The sequence below is a fragment of the Punica granatum genome, chromosome 1, assembly GCF_007655135.1.
Source record: "Punica granatum isolate Tunisia-2019 chromosome 1, ASM765513v2, whole genome shotgun sequence".
Classification (NCBI taxonomy): Eukaryota; Viridiplantae; Streptophyta; class Magnoliopsida; order Myrtales; family Lythraceae; genus Punica; species Punica granatum.
Window position 1 is genome coordinate 2,856,952 of NC_045127.1, and position 22,199 is coordinate 2,879,150.

At 41.6% G+C, this 22,199-nt stretch overlaps 5 protein-coding genes across 11 annotated transcripts; 3 read left to right on the top strand and 2 right to left on the bottom strand.

Moving 5' to 3' along the window:
• Nucleotides 1–328: 328 nt before the first annotated feature.
• Nucleotides 329–6,609, top strand: LOC116199403. Of its 7 annotated transcripts, none has more exons than XM_031529744.1 (11): nucleotides 329–466; nucleotides 916–1,092; nucleotides 1,477–1,984; nucleotides 2,317–2,467; nucleotides 2,752–2,862; nucleotides 3,475–3,847; nucleotides 4,110–4,367; nucleotides 4,449–4,518; nucleotides 5,043–5,200; nucleotides 5,433–5,499; nucleotides 6,138–6,609. In XM_031529744.1, exons 2-11 carry the CDS (start codon nucleotides 955–957, stop codon nucleotides 6,272–6,274), a joined length of 1,971 nt encoding a protein of 656 aa, XP_031385604.1. In that variant the 5' UTR covers nucleotides 329–466; nucleotides 916–954; the 3' UTR covers nucleotides 6,275–6,609. The 7 variants fall into 7 exon arrangements, with proteins under 7 accessions (XP_031385604.1, XP_031385610.1, XP_031385618.1 ...); XM_031529750.1 differs by having other exon boundaries at nucleotides 6,141–6,609; XM_031529758.1 differs by having other exon boundaries at nucleotides 4,119–4,367.
• Nucleotides 6,610–6,777: 168 nt separating this feature from the next.
• LOC116199456 (vacuolar protein sorting-associated protein 2 homolog 3) lies at nucleotides 6,778–9,940 on the bottom strand. Its single transcript, XM_031529808.1, has 11 exons — nucleotides 9,746–9,940; nucleotides 9,471–9,515; nucleotides 8,425–8,459; nucleotides 8,293–8,343; nucleotides 8,073–8,177; nucleotides 7,899–7,970; nucleotides 7,702–7,773; nucleotides 7,517–7,597; nucleotides 7,392–7,427; nucleotides 7,241–7,296; nucleotides 6,778–7,095 (listed from the first exon to the last, which is right to left on the bottom strand). Exons 1-11 carry the CDS (start codon nucleotides 9,780–9,782, stop codon nucleotides 7,044–7,046), a joined length of 642 nt encoding a protein of 213 aa, XP_031385668.1. The 5' UTR covers nucleotides 9,783–9,940; the 3' UTR covers nucleotides 6,778–7,043.
• Nucleotides 9,941–10,121: 181 nt separating this feature from the next.
• Nucleotides 10,122–14,301, top strand: LOC116199446 (TBC1 domain family member 15). Its single transcript, XM_031529795.1, has 11 exons — nucleotides 10,122–10,516; nucleotides 10,699–10,794; nucleotides 11,102–11,205; nucleotides 11,796–12,007; nucleotides 12,431–12,553; nucleotides 12,628–12,716; nucleotides 12,970–13,075; nucleotides 13,177–13,274; nucleotides 13,419–13,676; nucleotides 13,758–13,841; nucleotides 13,922–14,301. Exons 1-11 carry the CDS (start codon nucleotides 10,403–10,405, stop codon nucleotides 13,934–13,936), a joined length of 1,299 nt encoding a protein of 432 aa, XP_031385655.1. The 5' UTR covers nucleotides 10,122–10,402; the 3' UTR covers nucleotides 13,937–14,301.
• Nucleotides 14,302–14,619: 318 nt separating this feature from the next.
• On the top strand, nucleotides 14,620–16,950 carry LOC116209188 (CRIB domain-containing protein RIC5-like). The gene is made up of 5 exons (XM_031542768.1): nucleotides 14,620–15,528; nucleotides 15,606–15,693; nucleotides 15,783–15,883; nucleotides 16,086–16,182; nucleotides 16,329–16,950. Exons 2-5 carry the CDS (start codon nucleotides 15,636–15,638, stop codon nucleotides 16,772–16,774), a joined length of 702 nt encoding a protein of 233 aa, XP_031398628.1. The 5' UTR covers nucleotides 14,620–15,528; nucleotides 15,606–15,635; the 3' UTR covers nucleotides 16,775–16,950.
• A 207-nt stretch (nucleotides 16,951–17,157) lies between these two features.
• Nucleotides 17,158–21,781, bottom strand: LOC116209184 (cell division cycle 5-like protein). Its single transcript, XM_031542756.1, has 4 exons — nucleotides 21,357–21,781; nucleotides 19,355–21,070; nucleotides 18,493–18,774; nucleotides 17,158–18,108 (listed from the first exon to the last, which is right to left on the bottom strand). The coding sequence occupies exons 1-4, from the start codon at nucleotides 21,531–21,533 to the stop codon at nucleotides 17,440–17,442; spliced, it is 2,844 nt and encodes a 947-aa protein (XP_031398616.1). The 5' UTR covers nucleotides 21,534–21,781; the 3' UTR covers nucleotides 17,158–17,439.
• Between the last annotated feature and the right edge of the window lie 418 nt (nucleotides 21,782–22,199).

The window sequence follows — 22,199 nt, forward strand, 5'->3', positions numbered from 1 at the left end:
TCTAGTGTCCACCCGAAGTTCGAGAATTTATTGGATTTCAACTAATTCAATTCGATCCGTGTCGACTCGCTTCTTGTAAGGTGAATTTTTATTACACCCGAACTCAGAGACCATAACAAGTGTCCCTTGAACTAAAATTAATTGAAAATAAGAATTAATTAAAGGGAAAAGGAGCAAAAACAGCCAAAATTTCGCGGGAGGGCGTCCCCACGGTGAAGCTGTTGTCTGTTCCGGGCGTATGCTCCTCTCAATCACGTGCATGCGGTCCCCACTGCTCCTGTGAGAGGAAAAGGACCATGCGCCCGGACCAAGGAGCAACAGAGTCCCTACGATACGGCGTCTGTTTCAAAAAAGCACTATATAAGGCCCCTCACGCGCCTAGTCATCGGAGTCCTCGCTTTTTTGCTGATTCTGTCTCACTCTGTTAGTCGAAGCAGGGAAAGCAGCTGCCTTTGTCGGCCGATCGGTATGATTCTCTGCCTTCTGCGTCTCTCGTTTCCAGCCCGCAATCTCCATTTCGTCGAGCTTGCGTTCCTCTCGAGGTTTCACCGAAGTGGGATTTCGTGTGTGATGAGTTATGAGTGATGGGTGATGCTGTTTTTGGCATCGTGAGTCTTTTGGCGTCCTCCTAGGGTTTTCTTGTCTCCATGCGTAGTGAGCAGGTCATTCGTGGCCATAGCTGTCTGAGTTTAGTCGCTGAAGGCGGAAATCGGAGACATGATCTCTTAGCCATACACATTTGACGATCTTTGTGGAATCACTGATGCTGGTTTATGAGAGGCGGACGAAGGTCATAGAGGACATTGTTAACGAGAAATGATTTTGAGAAAAATACGAAATTTTGCGAATCCTATTTCCCTTGCATGCTAGAAGAGTTTGTTAAATACGTCCCCACGAACGTTTTGGTCTGGACAGGGAACATTACGAAGGGAACTGCTCGCGGAGAAGGGTCAAATGCTCCCATCAGATGTGTGTCCGACTGAGGATGCTCTCAGAGCACTTCTTGAGCAGTTGGTCGACCCATTGGTGCCTGCCAAACCTTCTAACCGTGACATTCCCTCACCCCTCCAGCAACAAAAGCTTGCAAAACAGGTTATCTTTTGTTTGAGGTTCTGCTGCTGCTCTTTTACAAAGTGAGAAGATAATGCTCAAAACTAATCTGGGTAAAATAAGAACATGAAGAAAAACAGAATTTGGAAGTGGCCTACATTATAAATCAACTATAGCTGCGACGGGAAAAGTACTTTAGCTTTGCTGCATGGTTACGTCTTCCCTTTTCCTGATAGTGTGAGAAGAGTTTTATAGTCGGGGTTTATATGTGTACCATTCTTAGGTCTCTGCAGAAAGGGTAATGACCAGGAAAGAAAGCAACATATTCTTCTATAACACCACTTTCCAGTTACCACTGCTTTAACCTTTTTTAGTGTTTTCTTAAGTTTTCCCTCATTTGGTGATTGTGTAATGATACTCATGTAGGTGCATGCGGTTGTCATTCTGTACAACTACTATCACAGGAAACAATGTCCAGAGCTGGAATTCCTACGTTTGCTGCAATTCTGCAAGTTGGTTGTGATTTTGAGGCCAGCTCTGTTGGCATATATGGATTGCATGAAAATATCAGATGGTTCTGTGTCCCATGACCCGGAAAAACAGCTCTCATTGACTGAAAAAACAATCATGGATGCATGTGATATATGTTTCAGTCTGGATGCTTCAAAAGAAACTCCAAGCATAGAAGGCTGGCCAGTTTCAAAGGTCACAGTTCTCTTAGTTGATTCTCAAAAGGAGAATTGTTGGTTGGTATTTGGATCTCTCACTGAGGGTGTATGGTGTATGATTGAAAAGAATGTTGATGAATCCAGTCAAAATGCTGAAAGTACAGTCAAGAGGAAAAGAATCACTAAAAGGCCCTTAAGGGATGATCCTGGTGTTGATGAAGATGCACTTCAGCGCCTTGCATTCTTGGCAGTTAAGGAAGCAGCAGGTATTTCTTTTTTTCTTTTTTTTTAATCTTTTCTCTTGTGAATGTAAATAGAAAATGCGGTAATTGCACTGTAATGGTGGGGATTTTCTCAATGGACCTTTCTGATAAATGCTTTGGTTTCTAAGAGTCTATTCCTGTTAAATAGTTTAACGCAAATTGATGTGCAAGACACATAATCATGGATATCCCCAGCCCATTTTAAGGGGCTCAAATTATAGGAATGGCATAGTATATCTTTTTTTTTTTTTTAAATTTGAATTTAAACTATCAATGGAACATACATTGTCATTGTCGATTAACCGGTCTTTAATATGGTTTTCATTGTTCAACAGGCATTGATATGCTGGATCTTTTAATTTTAGAAAGTCATGTTGTGTATTCTTTGAGTAAAGAAAAATCAGCATGTCGTTTCTACATAATGCAGTGCAACAAACCTCCAAATGCCAAGGTTTCTCCATTTCCTGTTAAAGACATTATTGACAGGTTTGTTCTTGAAATGTAGTTCTCTCTTTTCTAAGTCAAGCATCTGGGGACCTGTCATCTCTTTTATCTGCTGAGCGAATACTCTAGTCACCTGTAATTTGATTGTTATATAATAGGGCATTTGAGCTCAAGATAACCTCATAGTGCAAGTTTGTCATGTTGTTGAAGTTGGTCCTCTCTTGACCATTAGAATCACTCGTTTATTTTTTCCTTGATTTAACTTTTGTTATTGATTAACTTTTAGATTTCAATTAAAGTAGTGCAATTGTCATTATCCATTGCAGATTGCAGGGCCCCTTAATTACTGGGAGTGCAAACAATTGGTTTCCAACCTCAGTTGTTGAAAATTTTCATCTGCTTCCTTATGTTGGAATTTTGTGGGCTTGGTTTTCCCGGTACGCCCAGACTGAAGTTTAGGATACTCTCGTCTCTCTCCTATTTTGAAACACTTGATCATCCGATAAAGAAAAAACTGTGACTGTTCTTTCTAGTTCCATTCAACTATTGGCCAAGGAAAACATGTGCTGATATGCATATAATATTATCTCCATGCGTATATGATTGTCAGCTCGTATATAGAAAGAGACTTCTCAATGATTTCTTTATTAGAGCTTATTTTGGATAAATGAGGCTCATGGTATTGGATTTATAGGCTGCACCAGTTGGAGCACGTCCAGACTTTATTTGCTATGCAAATGCTCTTCATTAATGAACCAAACCCAATCGGTTGTCCTCATCCAAATAAAAGAAAAATCTAGTTGGTTTGTCTTTCATGTTCTTGGACTAGTCGTTCCATTCAAATAACAATTTCTGGAAGGCTCTGGGAGCTGCTGATGCTTCCTTTTGTATGTATTATCTAAGAAACTTTTCTACCAGTGTCAATTTTTTAAGCAGTTACAAGTTTCTCCATATTTTCCTGCTCTCATTAGATTATCGTGCCACTTCAGTCATACGAAACTCCTTTTGCTCCTGAAGATATGTAATGTGCATCTTTCTGTCTGGTGCAGGAAAGGATCCCCAGACAGCTCACAAAGTGTGAAGGCCAATTTAGGAACTGTAAATTTCAAACAAGCAGATTCAGAAGTAGAGATGAAAGCAAGCATTAAAAGATCCCATGAAAGTGGTACAATAGAAGGTACTGGCAAGAAGGCTAACAGTTTTGATACTGCAGTCCCCAGGAAAAACAATGAAGGAAACTGCATCAAAGGTCAGTCTTGTGATCTTTCTGTGGTGCAAGATATGGATGTACATGTTGTTTCACTGCCAACTGAAGATAAACGCACTGAGGTTTCACGTGTCATCCAAGTAAAGTCACTCCAAGAAAAGAAGATCTACAGCATAGATAGGGCTCTACTTGGGCGCGACAGTGTTAGCAAACAGGTTAGGCCTCCATAACCCGCTGTCTTTATTGGCAAAAGGGAATACAAAGATCTTTCCTGGGACTCATTTTATCTTTTCAAGAAAACCTCCCAGGAAAAATAAAGCCAACAAGTTCTGCTCTTGGAAGATGTCCAAGACTTCAGTATGACTGTCATTTTCTCCCCCCGTGATACTACCACAATAAATTATACGAAACATGATTGCACGCATGAGAGTGCAAAGTTTGCTTACTCTTTTCTTAACATTATGTTTATATATTTAGGGATTGCAGGGTGAGTCGGTGCAATCTGTTTTGCAGAATGTGATTCCTGAAGTAAATGGTGAAAAGAATGCTGTTGGAAAAAGCATATGCCACTCAACCTCAGTCAACGACGAGAGGATCCCCACTGAAGACCGTGCTTTATTTATTCACCGGGGTCATTCTGATGCTTTTGATAAAGTTCATGCTGTGCTAGCCTCTCGAGAGAGTGATTTGTCCAAAACTGCTCTGGCCATTCTTCTCAAGAAAAGGGCTGATCTGGTATATTCTGTTCCTTAAGAAAGCTGCACCACATTTCATTCTACCTTAGATGTAAAGCCGTCAACTTCGTTTTTCTTGCAGTCTCTTCAGCTACGGAAGATGGAAGATGAGATTGCTTTGTGCGACAAAAATATTCATATAATTCAGAATGGTGAGTTTTTCTATGTCCTCCTCCTTTTCAATGAAGCGCACCAGAAAGAATAAAGTTTATGTAGCAACCTAAAATAAGAAAGTTGGAACATTTAAGATGGACTGGGATTATGGCAAGACAAGTTTTTTGATCTACTAATAATTTTTTTACTGGATGACTCATGTCAAAAGATTTTAGGGAGGATCAAAGAAGACAAAAGCAGCCTTCAGATGGATTTCAGCAAATATTTTTTTTTGATAAAAAGCAATCAAGTAGAAGTGCCAGTATAGTTTTATATTAGCAGAACATGATGATGAAGAGATTGGTTGTGTTTTTTACATTTTACATTTCCAATCTTTAGGCAAATGAGAACACGAGTGGTCCTTCTGTTTGTTCTTTCTGTTGTCATGTTAGTGATTCCAAACTAAACCTTTGACAAATATAGTATTTGTGCATGGGGGGCTATGATGATTGTTTCTTGCCCAGAATTTGCAATTTTTCATGATCTTAGTGTTTAGCTTTGTCCCTCTTTTTCCCCATCACAGGTGGTGAAGATGCTCTAGCAGTGAAACTAGAATGTGTCATTGATGCTTCCTGCAATGCTCAGCTAGCAAGTCTTAATCACGAGAATTCTCACTTGACTCCATATGCCAACTGCAAGGCCTTGTCCAAGGTTACCCAGATGGAGAAGAATTGCTGTCAAGTAAGAACAGCTGCGATCAACAATGCTTGTATATGTTTTTAAAATCCGTTTGTAGTTGTTAGTGGCGTCCAACCCAATCATATGCCTACATATGAACATGCATGTTTCGACATGGATTTATTTCCACTTAGCTGAATGTTAAAAAAAGATTTACCTTGGCATTTACATGCAGATCTGTCTAGCTATTACAATTATATATCCCTCATGCTTTGGACATTTTATTCACTGGCAGGAATTGGATGATATATGTACTGCAAACAAGTGGATATTGCCCAGTTATTGTGTATCTCCATGTGATGGTAGTAACATAATTGAACTCCTGCTTCTTTTTGGACTTTGGAATCTAGAGTAACTTCAGTTGTCGATTAATTGTGATGGCGTGGCATGAATATTTGTTCCTTTTTCCTAGCAGCCAGTATCGGACATTTTGTCTCTCTAATTTTTCTCAAAATGGTCAAGTCTTTTCTTATATGACATCCAGCCTTGTTTTGATTTCATGACCACATGTATCTCCATGTGATGGTAGTAACATAATTGAACTCCTGCTTCTTTTTGGACTTTGGAATCCAGAGTAACTTCAGTTGTCGATTAATTGTGATGGCGTGGCATGAATATTTGTTCCTTTTTCCTAGCAGCCAGTATCGGACATCTTGTCTCTCTAATTTTTCTCAAAATGGTCTAGTCTTTTCTTATATGACATCCAGCCTTGTTTTGATTTCATGACCACATGTATCTTACATCATGGACACGAGACATATCAACTCTTTTGAGGTTGATAATACAATGATACTGCCATAGATGTCTTCGTTATATTTGCTGTGTAGGGAGTAGAAAATCAACTGTGTCTGTCCTGTATTTAAAAAATTTTACTTTGGTGAATTATACCGCATAGCATACAGTTGCAGTAATAAGCTAATCGCCTCTGCATTGCATCCAGCAGGCAGGTTCATTGCTACTGTGACCGTGAAATGCACTGAATTCGAGATCTCAACTACTGGAGACCCACGACATGCCCCATATGATGCAAGAGAATCAGCTGCAGATCGCATGCTGGGCAAGCTGATGGAAGTATAGGGGAGTCTTAGTTGCATATGTGACCATTGACGTAAAGTGACACAGGAAACATATGTGCAGGCTATTATCCTTTTGTATATCACCGCATAGTATATCATAGGCAAAACTGCACCTAGTTCTGATTGCTACGCGGATTTCATGGGACACAAGCGGTCGATGTTTCTGGTACAGAACCTGTTTTGGGGCTTTTGATCGGAGCTATGCTGACCTGAGATGCTATAGAAAGAAATGTACAGCAAGGATGCTACTCAAAACCTATAGATTCTTTTGACTTATGTTAGTAGACGCTCAATCGATGAATCCTATTGCGAGTTCAATTATATATCTTTGAATCATCTGCAAAATTCAGGTCAATATTTCAATAACATAAACCGACTGCACCTTTTGGGTTAACTTTCCATGGTAAGTGGACTTAACATAATTTAATGACTGATGGGACTCGGACGTAGAGAAATCTTGGCTTCCTCTTGGTGAATTGATTCTGAAAAATAAAGAGGAAACGGTTGTAGGAATGGCTTGTTTATTTTCCTCTTGCAATTCCGAAAAAGAAAACAAACTCACTGGGTGCCACACTCCCACTTCACAAATGGATATAACATCCAAGGACATAGCAGTTTGCACGTTGTAATGGATGTTCGACATAGCAGGGGAGTGTACGCACAACGAAGAGAGGAAGATATCTACAGAGACAAATTGAGAAAAGGAACGGAGAACTTAGGACAGTCTAATATGGCTCTAACAATGGATAGAGGGTTCTCTGGTCTTCAGATCACGGGTTTCGAAGAGCAGCAAGCCGCTTCTCAATCTCATCGATGCCCGAACTACAAGAATGGTACAGAATTTAGACAGTTAGAAAACCACTAGCCACCACCCAAAAAAAACACATTACACTAGCAATCAAAGGGATATGCTAATGGGTTTCTAAATGAAACATAAAAAAGCTATAACCAGGAACAAAAGAAATACCTGCTAGCATCTTCAGTTTGCTTCGACGCAATTTTTCCTCTTGGAGCTGCAGACAGCTGTGGATTGACATGGAAGCAACAAATCAAGACATAAACTTTTACAAATGTAAAGGAAATTCAGAAAGAATCACAGAAACCACAATGTTCCGAACCTGTGAAGCAACATCTACACCAATTTCGTCCAACACCTGCCAAGAAATTCAGAATTTAGAAAACCATGAGATGTAAGCTTAGAATGGAGCAAAAGTTACTAATTTTGAAAGGCTTCCTATTCTACCTGGTTGGTCAGGTCCTCAGTCTCCTCTTCAGCCTCATCGTTGTCCAAGGCATCGTCTATAGAGTCTGACATCATTTCAGTCTGTCAAACAAAGTCAACAGTATCAGATCTCCATTGTCACAAATATGAAACAAAACACATATCTAACATCAGTGTTATATATGAAGGAAGAAGATCGTGCTCACAGTCATATCCAATTGGGCCGACTGCTTCTGGAATTCCTGTATCACCTTGGCTTGTTTTGCAGGAGCCATTTGCTGCCCAAAAATAAAATACAATTCTATAAAGGGTTTGAGGGAAAAAAAAAAGGAACAGAAATAGACAAACATATGAGGATCCCCAGGAAATAGGAATTCACATTTAAACTTATTGAATTCCGCACCTTATTCATAGCAGCCATGGCATTGCTAGCACCTTTCATTCCAACAGCAACAGAAGATTGTGCATGCATTGCCTGGAGAATGGAGCACAAGTAATTGTACAATAGGCTGACTTTAGACAAGAGAAACAGACGATAGAGCTAATGGAGAGTAAGGAGATAGGATAATTTGATCACCTGGGTATGGGTGGCGATGCCTCTCATCTGAGCTCGACTACTTTGCAAGTTTGCTATCTGTTGCCTGAGCCTTACCAGTTGTCGGGCAAGAATTTTAGTTGCTCCCTGCAACATCCATAAAAGGGGAAGAGAAGTTAGCTTGCATTGGCACATTACAGCACAAAGTTTTTGTCTTAAATTAAATTCATACAGATCCTACATGTACATAAGAAAGATATACCTCATTTCCTGTTTTGGCAGTTCTCTTTATCTCGGCGATAAGCTTTTTCTCCTGCCAGGACAAAAGGTCGGATTAACATCTAACAATAAATAACTTGTCAAAGCAAGGAGAATTTTCAAATTTAGTATATACTTCTAGTTGCAGCACTCCAATCTCCTTTTCTATACCTGGAAACAAAAGACATCACAAGGAAAAATAAATTCAGTAAGTAGCAAGATGACATATATAGAAGGCTGCATATCTGAAACAGCTATCAACTTGATTTTGCATACTAAAACTTGACTTCCACCCAATATAGTTCAATCTTAGATTGAATTAAACTCGAGTATCTATAAGTATAGTAACAGGAAATGGAACAGAATTATCGTAGACAAGGGCAACGAGTTGGATTCCATAGTTGATCCAATAAATAACTCGGCATTTGAATAGAGGAAGTTCGGTCCCTCAGGATTGGAGATGCTAATGCAGAAAAAAAGTAAACACCCAACAAAAGGGAGAGAAAGGTTGGAGTGAATATTACATTTTCGGTACCGCTAGCAGACATGCTAAACAATGAAATACTGTCGATAAGCAACACGATGCACATGAAATTTCACAAAGAAAAAACGAGGACAGAGGATCTACTCCCGAGTAATTTCCCAGAAACTTCAAGGTTACTGACAGTCACTGTACTGATATTTGCACTATATATGGGTTTCTGCAGAAGCGGTCAGTTGGATCGATAATGACAAAAATATAGGTTGGCTAAATGAAGCTTCACAGAAACAACTAAACATTGAGCTGATAGGAGAACATTCCTTTCCGTGTCTCGACTTGATTGCAAAAGATTTCCAAGATTAAGATGCCTCTTTTTCAATGATCAGCTAAAATTATCTTCGAAGGAGGTCAGACTATATCACGTCAAGCATGATAACCGATAAAACCATCTCATTGATCACGCTATCACCCTCATTCTTTTCATAACAATTTACACTATAACTAAAACCACTCATAACATCAGCCGAAGAGGACCCAATAAAAATCCGAGAAACTCATAGGCATCCAATGTAGCAGAAAAACGATTAACTTCCTCGCAAAGTTTTGCCAGAACCACCCAAAGGAGTTGCAATTAACAAAGAAGAAAAGGTAAAAAGGCCGACTTGGAAAAGGAACTAAATTCTTCAGCACAAAAGACTTACCTCTAGTGGCCTGATTCATCTCCCTCTTGCTCTCTCGAAGAGCCTCTGCAAGAAACCAAAACCAAAACCAGAACCCGAAATCGAATCAGCCATTCAGTAGTTGATCGTTGACGATGGAAAAAAAAAAAAAACTCAAGCACCCATAAGCAATTACACCCCCAACTCAATCCATGTAAGACCGCACAACAGTAAATCACAAATGGGGTCCCAATGGGTCGAGAAACACTCCAATAGACGGCAGTAAACAGCAGAGGGAGACCATGGAAGCAGCAGACCTTTGGGGTTGGGCTTCTTGTTGAAGATGTTCTTCATGATTGATGGGAAGCAGACGATGAATCAAACACGTTCGAGAAAGCTCCGTACTGTGTCTTCGGTATCTTCCCCCTCTTCCTCCTTGTTGCTATTCCCAGCTGAAGCTTGTCGGTCTGCGACCGGCCGTGAAGAGGGAAAAAGACAGAGGAGACCTTCGTCCGGGAAATTCAGCTCCCCCTTCCTTCCTGGCTTTCCATCTGTTCTCTCTCCCTCGCCAATCGCCATCAATTATCGGTCCCCGTACTTTTATTTTACTCAATTAAGTCCCTAACTTTTTTACTTGGCAACCTAGTCCCTTTCAGGCTTCAGCGCAACGTCTGTCTCTGTCTTCTCCCTCTGAGCCAAAAAACAAATTGAATTCGTAGATAAAGACTCCTCCTTTTCCTCTCCTGCCTCCTACGTTTTCATCGTCGAAGCTGTTGTTCTTGTTCAGAGCTCTCTCTTCCCCCTCGACTTGCAGACATTTGCACGCGCAAAGCCGTAGGAATGCTGCTATCTCTATATCCGACATGCCCACAGTGTCAGCCGGGGTCTGATTGATTGCTCTTCTCTTGAAAACCAATGCCGTGAGTGTCTTGTGGATGCCTGTACCTGGGCTGTTCCAATCTGTGAAACTCTGAATGTTGGGTTGCAAGATGTTTCGGAGCACATCTGGGGCAGCCGAGCTGGAACAATTCTACCCAGTGAGGCCGGAATGCCGGAACGATGTCCCCAAGCCTCGGTTTAAGCCCAGGGTAAGCTCTCCATTGTCAATGCTCTGCTATTGCTTGAGCTCTTGTCTGGCAACGTTCAATGGGTGATGGTATATTTCTGCATTGAGACTTGCATGTTCATGTGTTGGATTAAGTTGAATAGCTGTTGTTGTCTGTCGCTGTGTTTGCTTGATGTTAATGGACATTTCTTGAAATTTCGGCAGGCGGGAAAGACTTTGAGTATGAGGAAATGGGAGTCTGCATTTTCCGCAGACGGTCATCTCGATATTGCAAGAGTGCTTAGATGTATCCAACGTGGGGTAACAAGCATTTCCTGCTAGTTTATATCCTTAGTGAACGTTTGAAATGAACTGAGTCATTTTCTTTGCCGGATATTTGAGTTCATTATCGTTTCAGTCTTCAGCGGTGCACTACCAATTTTCATGCTTTCTTTGACTCGTATAGCAATATGATGACATTAGAGTCAGCTTCTTCCCAATATTTCGGGTGTTAATTATGTTCTTCCCCCTTTAGCTTTTTCAAGAAGTCATTTTTCCCGTCTAAGTCAAAGTTGATCCAGTGAGATGTTTGATTTTTTTGTCTCTCATTCTGGGTATATATTGACAGGGTGTTCACCCGGCAATCAAAGGGGTTGTTTGGGAATTCTTATTGGGATGCTTTGATCCTGACAGCACTTTTGATGAGAGGGATAAAATCAGGCAAGAAAGAAGGTAAGCAGCCTTTTTTACTTAGATTATCCTGTTGGGAGTTTATCCGACCCCTTTTCCGAAATTAGGTGAAAACAACATGTCTCGTGTTCAAGTGTTCCTTTTTAGCGTGTAAGACCTGAGAGTTTTGATCTAAATCATTCGACTTGCAATGTATATGCTCCTCTGGGTTTGTCTGACTCATGAGTATCACATTTGACCTACTAAGTATTAATTAAGGCTTAGGGATTGCTGAGAAACCGACATTAGTTATCGGTTTATATCTTCGTCGTAATATTTCGAAGTGAATGATAAAGGTGAATGGCGATGTATTTGCACCCATTTAGTTCAAACCTGAATCCCTGAAACTTGAGCATCTCCATCAGTGGTTTTACAAAGAGACCTGCTTTCACATTATTAAATGCTTTCCCTGTTTCTTGGAAAATTTAATCACATTGGGAGCTGTTTTCAAGTGAATTTACTTCTGTTGGAGTCGATAAGAGGCCTTATTGACTATACATCCAGAAATTTTCCTGGGTGTACATATGGCCAGTCTTTTCCTACTTTGGCCTTTCAATTATAATCTGCATATGAAATGGCTGGTACATTCTCAGGGAGAAATACGGTAAATGGAAGGCTGAATGCCAGAAGATGGCTCCAATTATTGGCACTGGGAGAATAACTACAAGACCCATCATCAATGAAGATGGCACACCCCTGGATGCTGATAGGGTTTCTCTGCATTGTGATGGAGTTACACCCATAGATAATGATGATGTCGTTGATAAGAAAGTCCTGAAATGGAAACTTATTATCCATCAAATTGGTATGTAGAATTTGCATGTCACTAATCCTGAAGTAGAACTTGAAGAGTCATTGTGATGTTCTTGCATGCCATTTCCCGGTGCCTAGTATGACTCTTTTGTAAATTGTCTTCCTCCAAATTATGCTGAGTTTCTTAAGGTTTGCTTTGTTTGTCGTTCCGATGTCACAAAGTCAATTACTTGGTCCTCGTTACATCCATATTCCCGGTCCTAATTTTGGCGTCAAAAACAACTTTTCTATCACATGAGGATACCATCACTTGATCTCATTGTTATACCTTAAAGGGCTTTTTAAATACTCTTCGAAGGACAGGTTCTATATGAATATGTAGTGATGAAATTAGTAAAGCCTTGCTACAATTGACTGATCTTTTCTTCAGTGAGAATTTTGCTTGATCTGATTTATCTTTGAAATTTGGTGATAGGTTTGGATGTTGTCCGCACTGACCGAGCTCTTGAATTTTATGAAAGTGAAGTCAATCAGGGGAAGCTTTTTGACATTCTTGCTGTATATGCTTGGATGGACAATGATATTGGATATGTCCAAGGTGAAAACAATAATGATTGAGACAAAACGGAGGGAGAATAGATTTATCAGCTGACAGTTGATGCTTCTTGTTAGGAATGAACGATATATGCTCTCCAATGGTGATCCTGTTGGAACATGAAGCTGATGCATTTTGGTGCTTTGAGCGAGCAATGCGAAGACTGGTACTATATATTTTCCTCAAGTGACTCTCTGAATATAAACTATGTTTCTTTCTATTTTATTTTCAACCAGTGGTCCTTGATCATGTAGCATGGGGCTGATTTGACTTGTAATTAAATCGACAAGAAAAAAATGCATTTATTTGATATAGTGCATGACTAAAGCTTTTATAGGAGGGAAAGGAGTCCTACTGAAAGAATCTTAATGCAGTTATAACTAACTGTGTGCTCTCTCCCTTTCTCATTCCTTGGTAAGAGAGGAAACTTTAGGTGCACTACGAGTTCCATAGGAGTGCAATCTCAACTTTCAACTCTTTCGCAAATCATCAGGACCATTGACCCGAAACTTCACCAGCACCTTGGTGAGCTTTGCTAGAGTATTATGCGCTTCACCAATCATGCTGGCAACTACTGATGTTCCAACTGATTCTTATCTTTTTGCCTTTTCCTTCAATTGGGACAGAGGATCTCGACGGAGGGGAGTATTTGTTTGCATTTCGAATGCTGATGGTTCTATTTAGACGAGAATTTTCCTTTGTCGATGCATTGTACCTTTGGGAGGTAATGAAGAAGTACATCAATATCAGAACAATAAAATACAAAAACTGTGATAGAAACCAGTTGACGATTTTCTGTTGTTATACTTTTATCTTCCTTCTCATCCTTTAATAAGCTGAGGAAAATAAGTCAAGTATTGATTTTCAGCTTATGTGGGCAATGGAGTACAACCCAAACATCTTCTCATTGTACGAGGAGCCAAAACCTGCAACAGACACAAGTGCTGCACCAATAGCACTGAATGACAAGCTCCTCAAGCAGTACGGTAAGTTCGAGAGGAAGAATGTGCAGACTGGGTGTGTGGACCAGCAGAGTGCTCTCGCTGTATATCTCGTTGCAAGCGTTCTCGAGGCCAAGAATAAGAAACTCCTAAAGGAAGCTAAGGGACTTGATGATGTTGTTAAGGTACCGTTCTCTCTCGCACTCTTACCTAAATAAAAAAGCACTTCATCTCTCATATATTCTCACTTATTGTGAGTTCTCTAGATTTTGGGTGAGACGACTAAGAAATTGGATGCCAAGAAAGCGTGTACTGAGGCCTTGAAGATCCAGAAGAAGTACTTGCTCAAAGTCGGTTCGCTCTTTATTTCTCTCTCTCTCTCTCTCACTGCTAAGCTCTCACCTACTGAATATATTTGCTTTTGATGCAGCAAAAGCAATCTTAGGCCCTGATTTTCTACCTTTACTTCCCGGAAAACCCAAATATTGAAGGCATTGTGCATGGGGCATTACTGGTTTGTTGATAGGCAAATCCTGCTCGGCTTATTTGAAGATGTCGGTTCAACTCAAGGCTGCTTCAAGGATGGTGTTTCTGGTCTGAGCATGGATCATGACAAGAGAGCCCCATGGAGTAAGCTCATCCAGAACAGCCAATTGAGATTTACAGAGGAGGGAGTGAATTTTGCATTTACATCTTAATGAATCTTTTGTACATGTTTGGCCAACAAATCTTTCTTCAGCATTGCTTTGTTTTTACTATATCAATTTGAATGACTGGAAATCTCTGATATGTTTTCCCTTTTTTTCTAAATACATAATTCGTCAGTCCAGCTAAGTGTAACCCACTCGGTTGCGCAGACCCGGCTTGGATTCACTCTTGTGATAGGAATTCTGTTCAAGTCGGGTCCTGCAGCCCCCTAGCTAGGCTTCCAACGAAGTCCACTCAGATCTCGTTAGGCGACCACGACCAGAAGTACGCTTGTCCATTTTGATCTACAAAATGGACATCCTAATCACGGTTTAGTATATGAGTCCACGGTGCACGAACAGACCGTGGCATCTGAGACTGTTCCAAGCACAAGTACAGCATGCAAGAGTTTGAAGGGTGTAGCCCATCCAGACCTTAAGTCAAAGCTGAAATTCATTAGCAGCAAATTTATCATGATACGGTGAAGGACGGTTCATGATGTTTTAAGAATAGATCAAAGAAATGATTCTGGGGTTTGCTCGAAAGATGCCATCGCGATCGAGGTGTATCCAGACAACTTCGTGGTCCTTCCAAACTCTGGATCATGTCATCAGCTCCCCGGCCAATTACATGTGGAACAGGAGAAGCTAAGCAGAGGTGATTGCACAGCCTGAAAGCCCAAAACAGAAATTGCCTCTAAATTGAAACCGAGTGTACGTATGACTCTGTGTCTCACCTCATCATCGTGGTCGTATCAATAGGCCCCATTGACCGTTGTTGGAAGACGTTTTGACTGACAACGCAAAGTCAAAACACAAAGATTTCACAAAACCAGACAGTTGAAAGAAGACAGACCCCAACATCTAAATTTAGGCAGACAATTTGTCTCCAAGAAATTCGGATCTTCCTATGGTTTTTAGTTGCTTCTTCCTCCTCTCCCACCAAAGGAACAGTGGCATCCATTTCATGCCATTCAATCATTTCTTTCTTCTACACACAGACACAGACTTCTCTCTTCCCTTTTATGCCTTAAACAGCAAATCAACCCTTTCTCTCCTCACAACATCTTCCTTCTCCTCCATTCTTTCCTCTTCCTCTTCTCTCTCTCTCTCTCTCTCTGCCCCCCTCCCTCTCTTGACCCTCTTCGGGCTTAAACATGACCGCATATTAGACTTCGACTTGTACCAAGTTCGGCCGAGTATTATCTGGAGGAGATAATTTGGTGATCGGGCGAGCTCACATTGGTGATTCGGTGCCTTCCGTGCAGGTTTCCCTCTACATGTGATGGTTCCGGTGATAACAGGATAGGACATGCTGAGACGACCAGGTCCCGAATAAAAAAGAGAGAAGGTTCTTCGTGCTTCGACATTTCTTTTTGTGCTTCGGAAACTCTAGTTTTAACGACTTTTCTGGTCTCGGACTATCAGGGGCTCACAGGATACTCGTTAACAGTCAAAATGACGACGAAAATGAAGGGCCTCCTCAAGGGCCTGAGGTACATTTCTCAGATATTTGGTACGTCATCTCAACTGCACATTATCATTCAGTCCATTTCCTTAATCTGCCTCGTACTGATGCTCCTTTTCGCTTATGAGGTTACGCAGATGATGAGAAAGAACCGGAAATGGTCATTGGATTCCCGACGGATGTAAAGCACGTTGCCCACATTGGCATGGATGGCCCTTCCAATGCTCCACCTAGCTGGGTGAGTATCGTCCTTCGGTAATCACGATTGATTAGAGAGAGCAGCATCCTGCTATTTACGAGAATGCAGTAGTTTCTCATCTGCTCGATTAAGACTCCTGAGCTTGTCGAACATTTCATTTCGTTTACTACTTTTGGTTCATTCCTTATTCTTGGATGAATCATCTGAAAGATCGGTTGTGTCGTGCAAATGTATTGAGCAGATGAATGAGTTCAAGCAGCCGGGTACGGAAGGAGATCATAAAGAGGATCCAGATTCCAGCCATAAAGTATCCGAAAGCGGTTCTGTTCATAAAGAAGGTTCGTACATTTGTGCCCTCTAGGAATCGAATCAAATGAAAAAGTTGAGGCTGTTGCAGTCATGCATCCAGAAACAGTGAATGCTAAAGGTTTGATGATTTATATGGATATGTCTATCATGATTTCCTGGCATGGATCATAAACAGGGTCAAGCAGAAGAGGGGCAAAAGCGCACAATTGCCACGGCTCTCCGGCCAGAGACCTGCCGGAGGTGCCAAAACCATCCCGTCGCCATTCATCGACATCAACTGGTAACGAGTCCCCCACAAAGGCCAAGTCTGAGAAGCACCGCCATTCACGCCGTGCCTCAAAGGGCTCCCCGGGAAGGGACTTTCTCGACTCCGGCCGCCTGCCCTCGGATGCGGAATCCGAATCTGGCCTTGACTCCCCAAGGAAGCTGCCAGACATCCCAAAAAAGTCAAGGAGAAAGAAGTCCAAGGACTCCGGTGGGTCGGTCCGAAGATCGAAGGCCACAGCCCAAGCTTCTCCCCTATCGGAGGAGCTAGGCTCAGCACCTCGGCATCACAGTTCGAGCAGCATAAAGTCCGTGGAGGAAGGGGACAACGAGAAGGGGCCCGGCGCAGTTTCGTAATTGCCTATATATACCTTTGGGTTTGCTAATTTTCCCAGTAGGGGCCCCCTGTTAGAGTCTTGCTTTGGGGAGAGAGAGAGCGACAGACAAGAAAGAGAGAAGAGGGGGAAGGGTTTTGTTGCTTCAAAATTTCAGACATCAGAACAGAATACTATGAATGTCATGACATATTCTTATCTTCTGATACGCATTTTCTACCGCAGATGTCGAAAGGCCCGATATTTTTCCAATGAACTATCCTACTCGACTAAGTCTACCTTATAGTTTACTTCCAGAATTTCAATAAACTAACACGGAAAGATACCATGCACAACAAAACGAAGGCTAAGCAATAGCATTCTGTAAGCTTTCCAGAGAACATACCTGACTAGTTGGCACAAGCATTGAACAGAACAGCATACACGAACTATTAATTCAGAAACTTTCAAGGAATGAGTCGGAACTTTAGTCAGTCCGAAAATTGTCTTCCCATTGATCATAAACGAAGATGACATGAGAATCCTGAATCTAGTACATGTAAGTTATAACGTGAACACGAGGACCGATACTCTCAATTTTTCCACTTCTGGTAAATGTCTATGCAGTACAAACACAGTTAAGCCAACGTTCCGAAAAATCTTGATGCACCATGGGAACAGGGAAGTCGAATCGGGCTAACCTGAAATTCACTCCCTGACAACATGGTTTCCAACAGATTCAGCAGCCTCGGTTTCCATAGGAGCGTTGCTGTTGTCCTGTTCAGCAGCTACTTCCTCTTTTTCAACAGGAGGCATTTCCTCATCAGGTTGCTTCACGTCTTCGGTTTTCTCTTCATTCATATCTTCGGTTTTCTCTTCATTCATATCTTCGGTTTTCTCTTCATTCATATTATGAGCACTTGCTCCGGAGTTTGGGGTGGGGGCAGAATCCATTTCTTGGCCTGAGACTGCCATAGAGCCCTTCTCTTCATCTGCAACAGAATCAACATTTACTTCTGCCTTGGATTCCTTCTCTTCATCTACCAAAGGATCAACATTAACTTCTGATGCAGCTTTAGCCATCTCGAAAGCGTGATTCTTGGCTTCAGTCTCTTCTTGCCTCTGTGCTTCAGCTCTGAATCCCTCGATCAGCTGCTTTGTTTTTTCCAGCCCTGCGAGGAGAGAACCATACCGAGACTGGAGAGTTCTCTCGAGCTCTTTCTGCTTCTGAACCTCCTCCCAGAGATTGCTAACTCTATGGGATGCAGCTAGTTGCTCTTGCTTCTGCAGAGCTTGGAAGCACTCGAGCTCTGTCCCTGCAGTATCCATTTGCTTGAAGGTAGACTCAATCTTGTCCCACAAAGTTTTCTCCCGCATCTGATCATAAGCAGTTACGAATTAATCAGCAAATTCCAGAGTTAAAACATGCATCTCCCCCTTCACTTAGCAAATGTAACCAGTACAAAAACAACAGCTTCTGAACAGATGATTGAATCAAAAGCCAAGAAAAATTTGCTTCACATATGCAATCAAGTGCAAGAATAACAAAAAAACAAGCAAATAATCACGCAGGCTACTTTCAACAATATATGCAGCTCAATAATGCCACTTCTCTCAAAACGGGCTTTTCCCCTGCAAGCTCATATCCCTCTAAAAGATGGACGAACTTCAATTAGATTGTCATTTCCTAATAGGAAATAAGTATCCTTACAAAGTGAGTAACGACATCAAACATAACATTGAATCGTTATCGGTGATTACCTGATAACCATGTGTGAGAGTTTTGATCTTCTTCTCAAGCCGCATCGACTTCTCACGATCTTCATCGATCCTCTTCTTTACGCTTTCAAATTCATTCTGCAAGGCCTCAAGTTTCTCCATATTACCGGCAACACTTGAGAGCCCATATGCATTACGGGTAGGGAAGTACATGAGATCATTCAAGCAAGTTTTGTGAGCTTCAACAAATTCATCCAGCGATTCACTTTCATGCCCCATTGCAACACGAAGATATTGAGCCTCCTCCTTTATCAAAGAGTCTGCCTGCTTGAAAATAATAACATGATAAGCATAGTTGCCAGAGAGACACCAGTAGATAGCATACACAATAACTAAGTCGATAAACAAGTGCACACTAGATTTCCTACAAGCACCTACTGACTCTCCTACACTTAATTAACGTCTACCATATCCTTTTCCCCCTCTAAACATACAGATGCTCTCACATCCACGTTAACTTGTCAAAATTCAAATACAAACGAATCATGTTTCTTAATTTGTTTCAAGTAACAAAAACCAGAGGAACCAGAGTGACAAGAGAACAGGATCTATATGCAAATCAAACAAATTAACATTGACCATCATTTTTCCCTGCATACTTTTTAAACTTGTTTTCTCCTAAGAGCAGAAGTGACACTTGACATTTAAGCAACAAAATGGTACATCAGTTTCCATCTTGACCAAACAAAGAAGATTCTTTGAGTTCCGCAAATTACTTAACCAAAGATCTTTGTACAGCTAATTAAATGAGAGAAGATAGAAAGATGCAACAGGAAGACAATAACCCAGTATAGCATTAGAAAATAATCAATGTTGGATATAACAAAGAAGATTATGCACATACCCCTTTGAGCTCATCTTCCTCAAAGTCGTCAATTTCTGGAACAACAGGGCCATTAGCAGTTCGCTTAGAAGCTTTCTTTTTCTCCTTGTTCATTTTTCCATCAAGCGGATACTTTGCATTGTCATGCTCCAGCAAAGCTAGGAGCTCCTTCCTCACCATTTCATCAGCCATCTCAATTGGTGTTGGTGGAACAAAGGAACTCTTATCTCCCTCGGCCCTCATCAAGGAGCTCTTAATTAATTCCAGAGAAGCAGCTGGGGGACGGGGCAGCTCTCGTTGCAGCACTTTCGATCTCTTCCTAAGCAGAGCCTGTTGCCGTGCTTCTTCCTCAGCCTTTTCTCTATCTATCCGATCAGACATATCTTCCTCAATCTTCTCTTCTGGTTCCTCGTTTTCTTCAGGAATCGGTTGCATCACTATTTGATACTCATTTTTGGGTTGTGGAAGACCACTTAAACCAGAACGCAAGTTCCTCCTTAGATCAGCTTGCCTTCTTAACTCAAGCTTAGAACCATCATGTATATCCCTCTCTTCATTTATATGGAGCTCATCCCTCATGGGAGTTCCTTTTGGAGTCATACCGAAAGAACTCCCCTCCCTTGCTGGTGTCATGCCAAGTCTTGGAGTAACACCCCCTCCTGGAGTCATTGAAGGAGTAAGCATGGGATTTGGGGTCTGCAATTCCCTTTTCTTAGGGGTGACCCCCGAAAAGTCTGACGGATGAAGGTCAGGATTCTGCCCCCCAAATAACGGAGTCTGTGACTCCCTCAGCCTCGCAAGGTTTTCAGCTTCCATCAAGATAGAATCTCCCTTCTCAGCAGGTGTTCTCTGTGGTGTCCGTATAGGAGTCATTCCCTGTCGCGGAGTCTGAGAGTAGTTTGCAAGAAGAGCCCGTGTTGCTGCACTCCCTTCCGTCAGTTCCTCATTTCCAGCCAGAAGATCACTGGCATAACCCATCTTCGCAATCTCTTCAAGTTCATGGTCCGAGATCTGTGGTGCTGGAAGCATCAATTTCGATCTCTTCCTCACTGCTTCTGGGTCATTCATCTTGTTGGCTTGAAGGATAGCTGAAGGAGCATCCTGCCTCTGTGCAATCTTATTCTTCGCAATGTCTTGCTTCCTCAGCTGGGCCTCAATGTCTGCCCTCCGTTTACCCTCAAGCTCTTCAATGGTGGTCGGGAACTTGGGCTGCTTTACTGTCTTGTCTTCACCGGTAACGTCATAGAACCCAGGAGGGGGCCTTTTCTCGAATGGAATTTCTGCGTTATAGTCTATTCCCTTCCTTTTCTTCCTCAGGCGCCTGTTATCTATGCCAGCAGCCTTTAGCTCTCTCCTTTTCTGCAGTGAAGCAAGCCTCCTGGCCTCTTCCAGCTGTTTCTCCCGGGCTTTTCTTTTCGCCTTCTTACCCCTCGTGTTGGCTAATCGTGCTCTCGCTTCTGAAAGCATTTCCTTCTCATCCTCATCCATATCAACAGGATCAGGCCGCGCAGGCTTCGACTCCGGGTTGGGATCAATCTCCCCTGGTCGTAATTTCCTAGGATCATCACCAGGTTCGTAGTTCTCATCTTTAGCGCAGGCTGCATCGAGTAGCTTCTCGTACCGCTCGAGGCATTGAGATGGAGTACGGCCAACAATGGGGGCAAGGGTTCGCCATTGCATCGGCATAAGCTTAGCGAGATGAAGCAGTTTCTCGTCCTCCTCTCTCGTCCATTCAGTCTAACACGAGGAAAAGCAGGTTACCCCTCAAGTTCTAACACAACCATCAACAAATAAAATTCAAAGAATCGCAAAATGCAGAAAGCGTGAACTCAAAAACGAAACAGGGTTCGCAATAAAATCGCAACAGCACACTTCCTACACTTCATGGGCAAATCCAGCGCTAGCCAAAGCATGAATTAGACCCTCTATCCCTGATAAAGTCTTTCAATTTCAGCAGCAAACTAGTATCGCATCATACAGAAGATTCGGAATATCGACCAAAAAGACGATGAACAGCACTTACCTTCTTGATGGAAGGGTCGAGCCACTCGTACCAGCGAGCCTTGCACTGCTTGGCGGATTTGCGCACGAGGAGCGACGAGATACGGGCCCACTGGTTCTTCCCGTACTTCATCACCGCCGCCTTGAGGATTTCATCTTCGGTGTTCTTCCAAACACCGCCCTTGATCATAATCCTCATTTTCGCTCCCTTTTCTCCGACGCCGCCCCCTCAAGCAATCTGGTTCCTGGAAAGAGCAATCCCTAGCTCTCGTAGCTCTTCTCCTCCTCCTGACCTCTTCCCCGCAATGCTTCTGAGAAGCTGAAACCAAAACCCTAAATAAAGCTCTCGACGTCGGTCGTCTTCTTAGCTTCCGGGGGAATGAGATTCGCCGCCGCCCTGCTCGCCGCGAGCTGATCAGACACTGCTCTGATCAGACGATTTTATTTATTTCTACATTTCAAGATTTTATCCTAAAAATATATAATTTTTCATTTTCCCTTATTTTATTATTATTTATTATAATATAAAATATTAATTGATAATAATATATTATTATATATTATACTTATGCGATGCTATTGTTATTATTATTATTACTACTACTATTACAACTAGATGAAAATCCGTGCATCGCATGGTGATTATTAAAAAACTTTAAAATAAAAATTTCGAATTAGAAAAAGTTTATTTGTAGAGTTAAATAATGTAATATTTGATCTATATATGTAAACCATTGAGTTTTATGTAAAATTAGGAATTGATGAATAAGAATCTAACACTATAGAAATTAATTTAGTATACTCAAATCAAAGTTTGTAAAAATAAATAAATAAATTTAATATTTAATTCAAACTTGATGAAAAA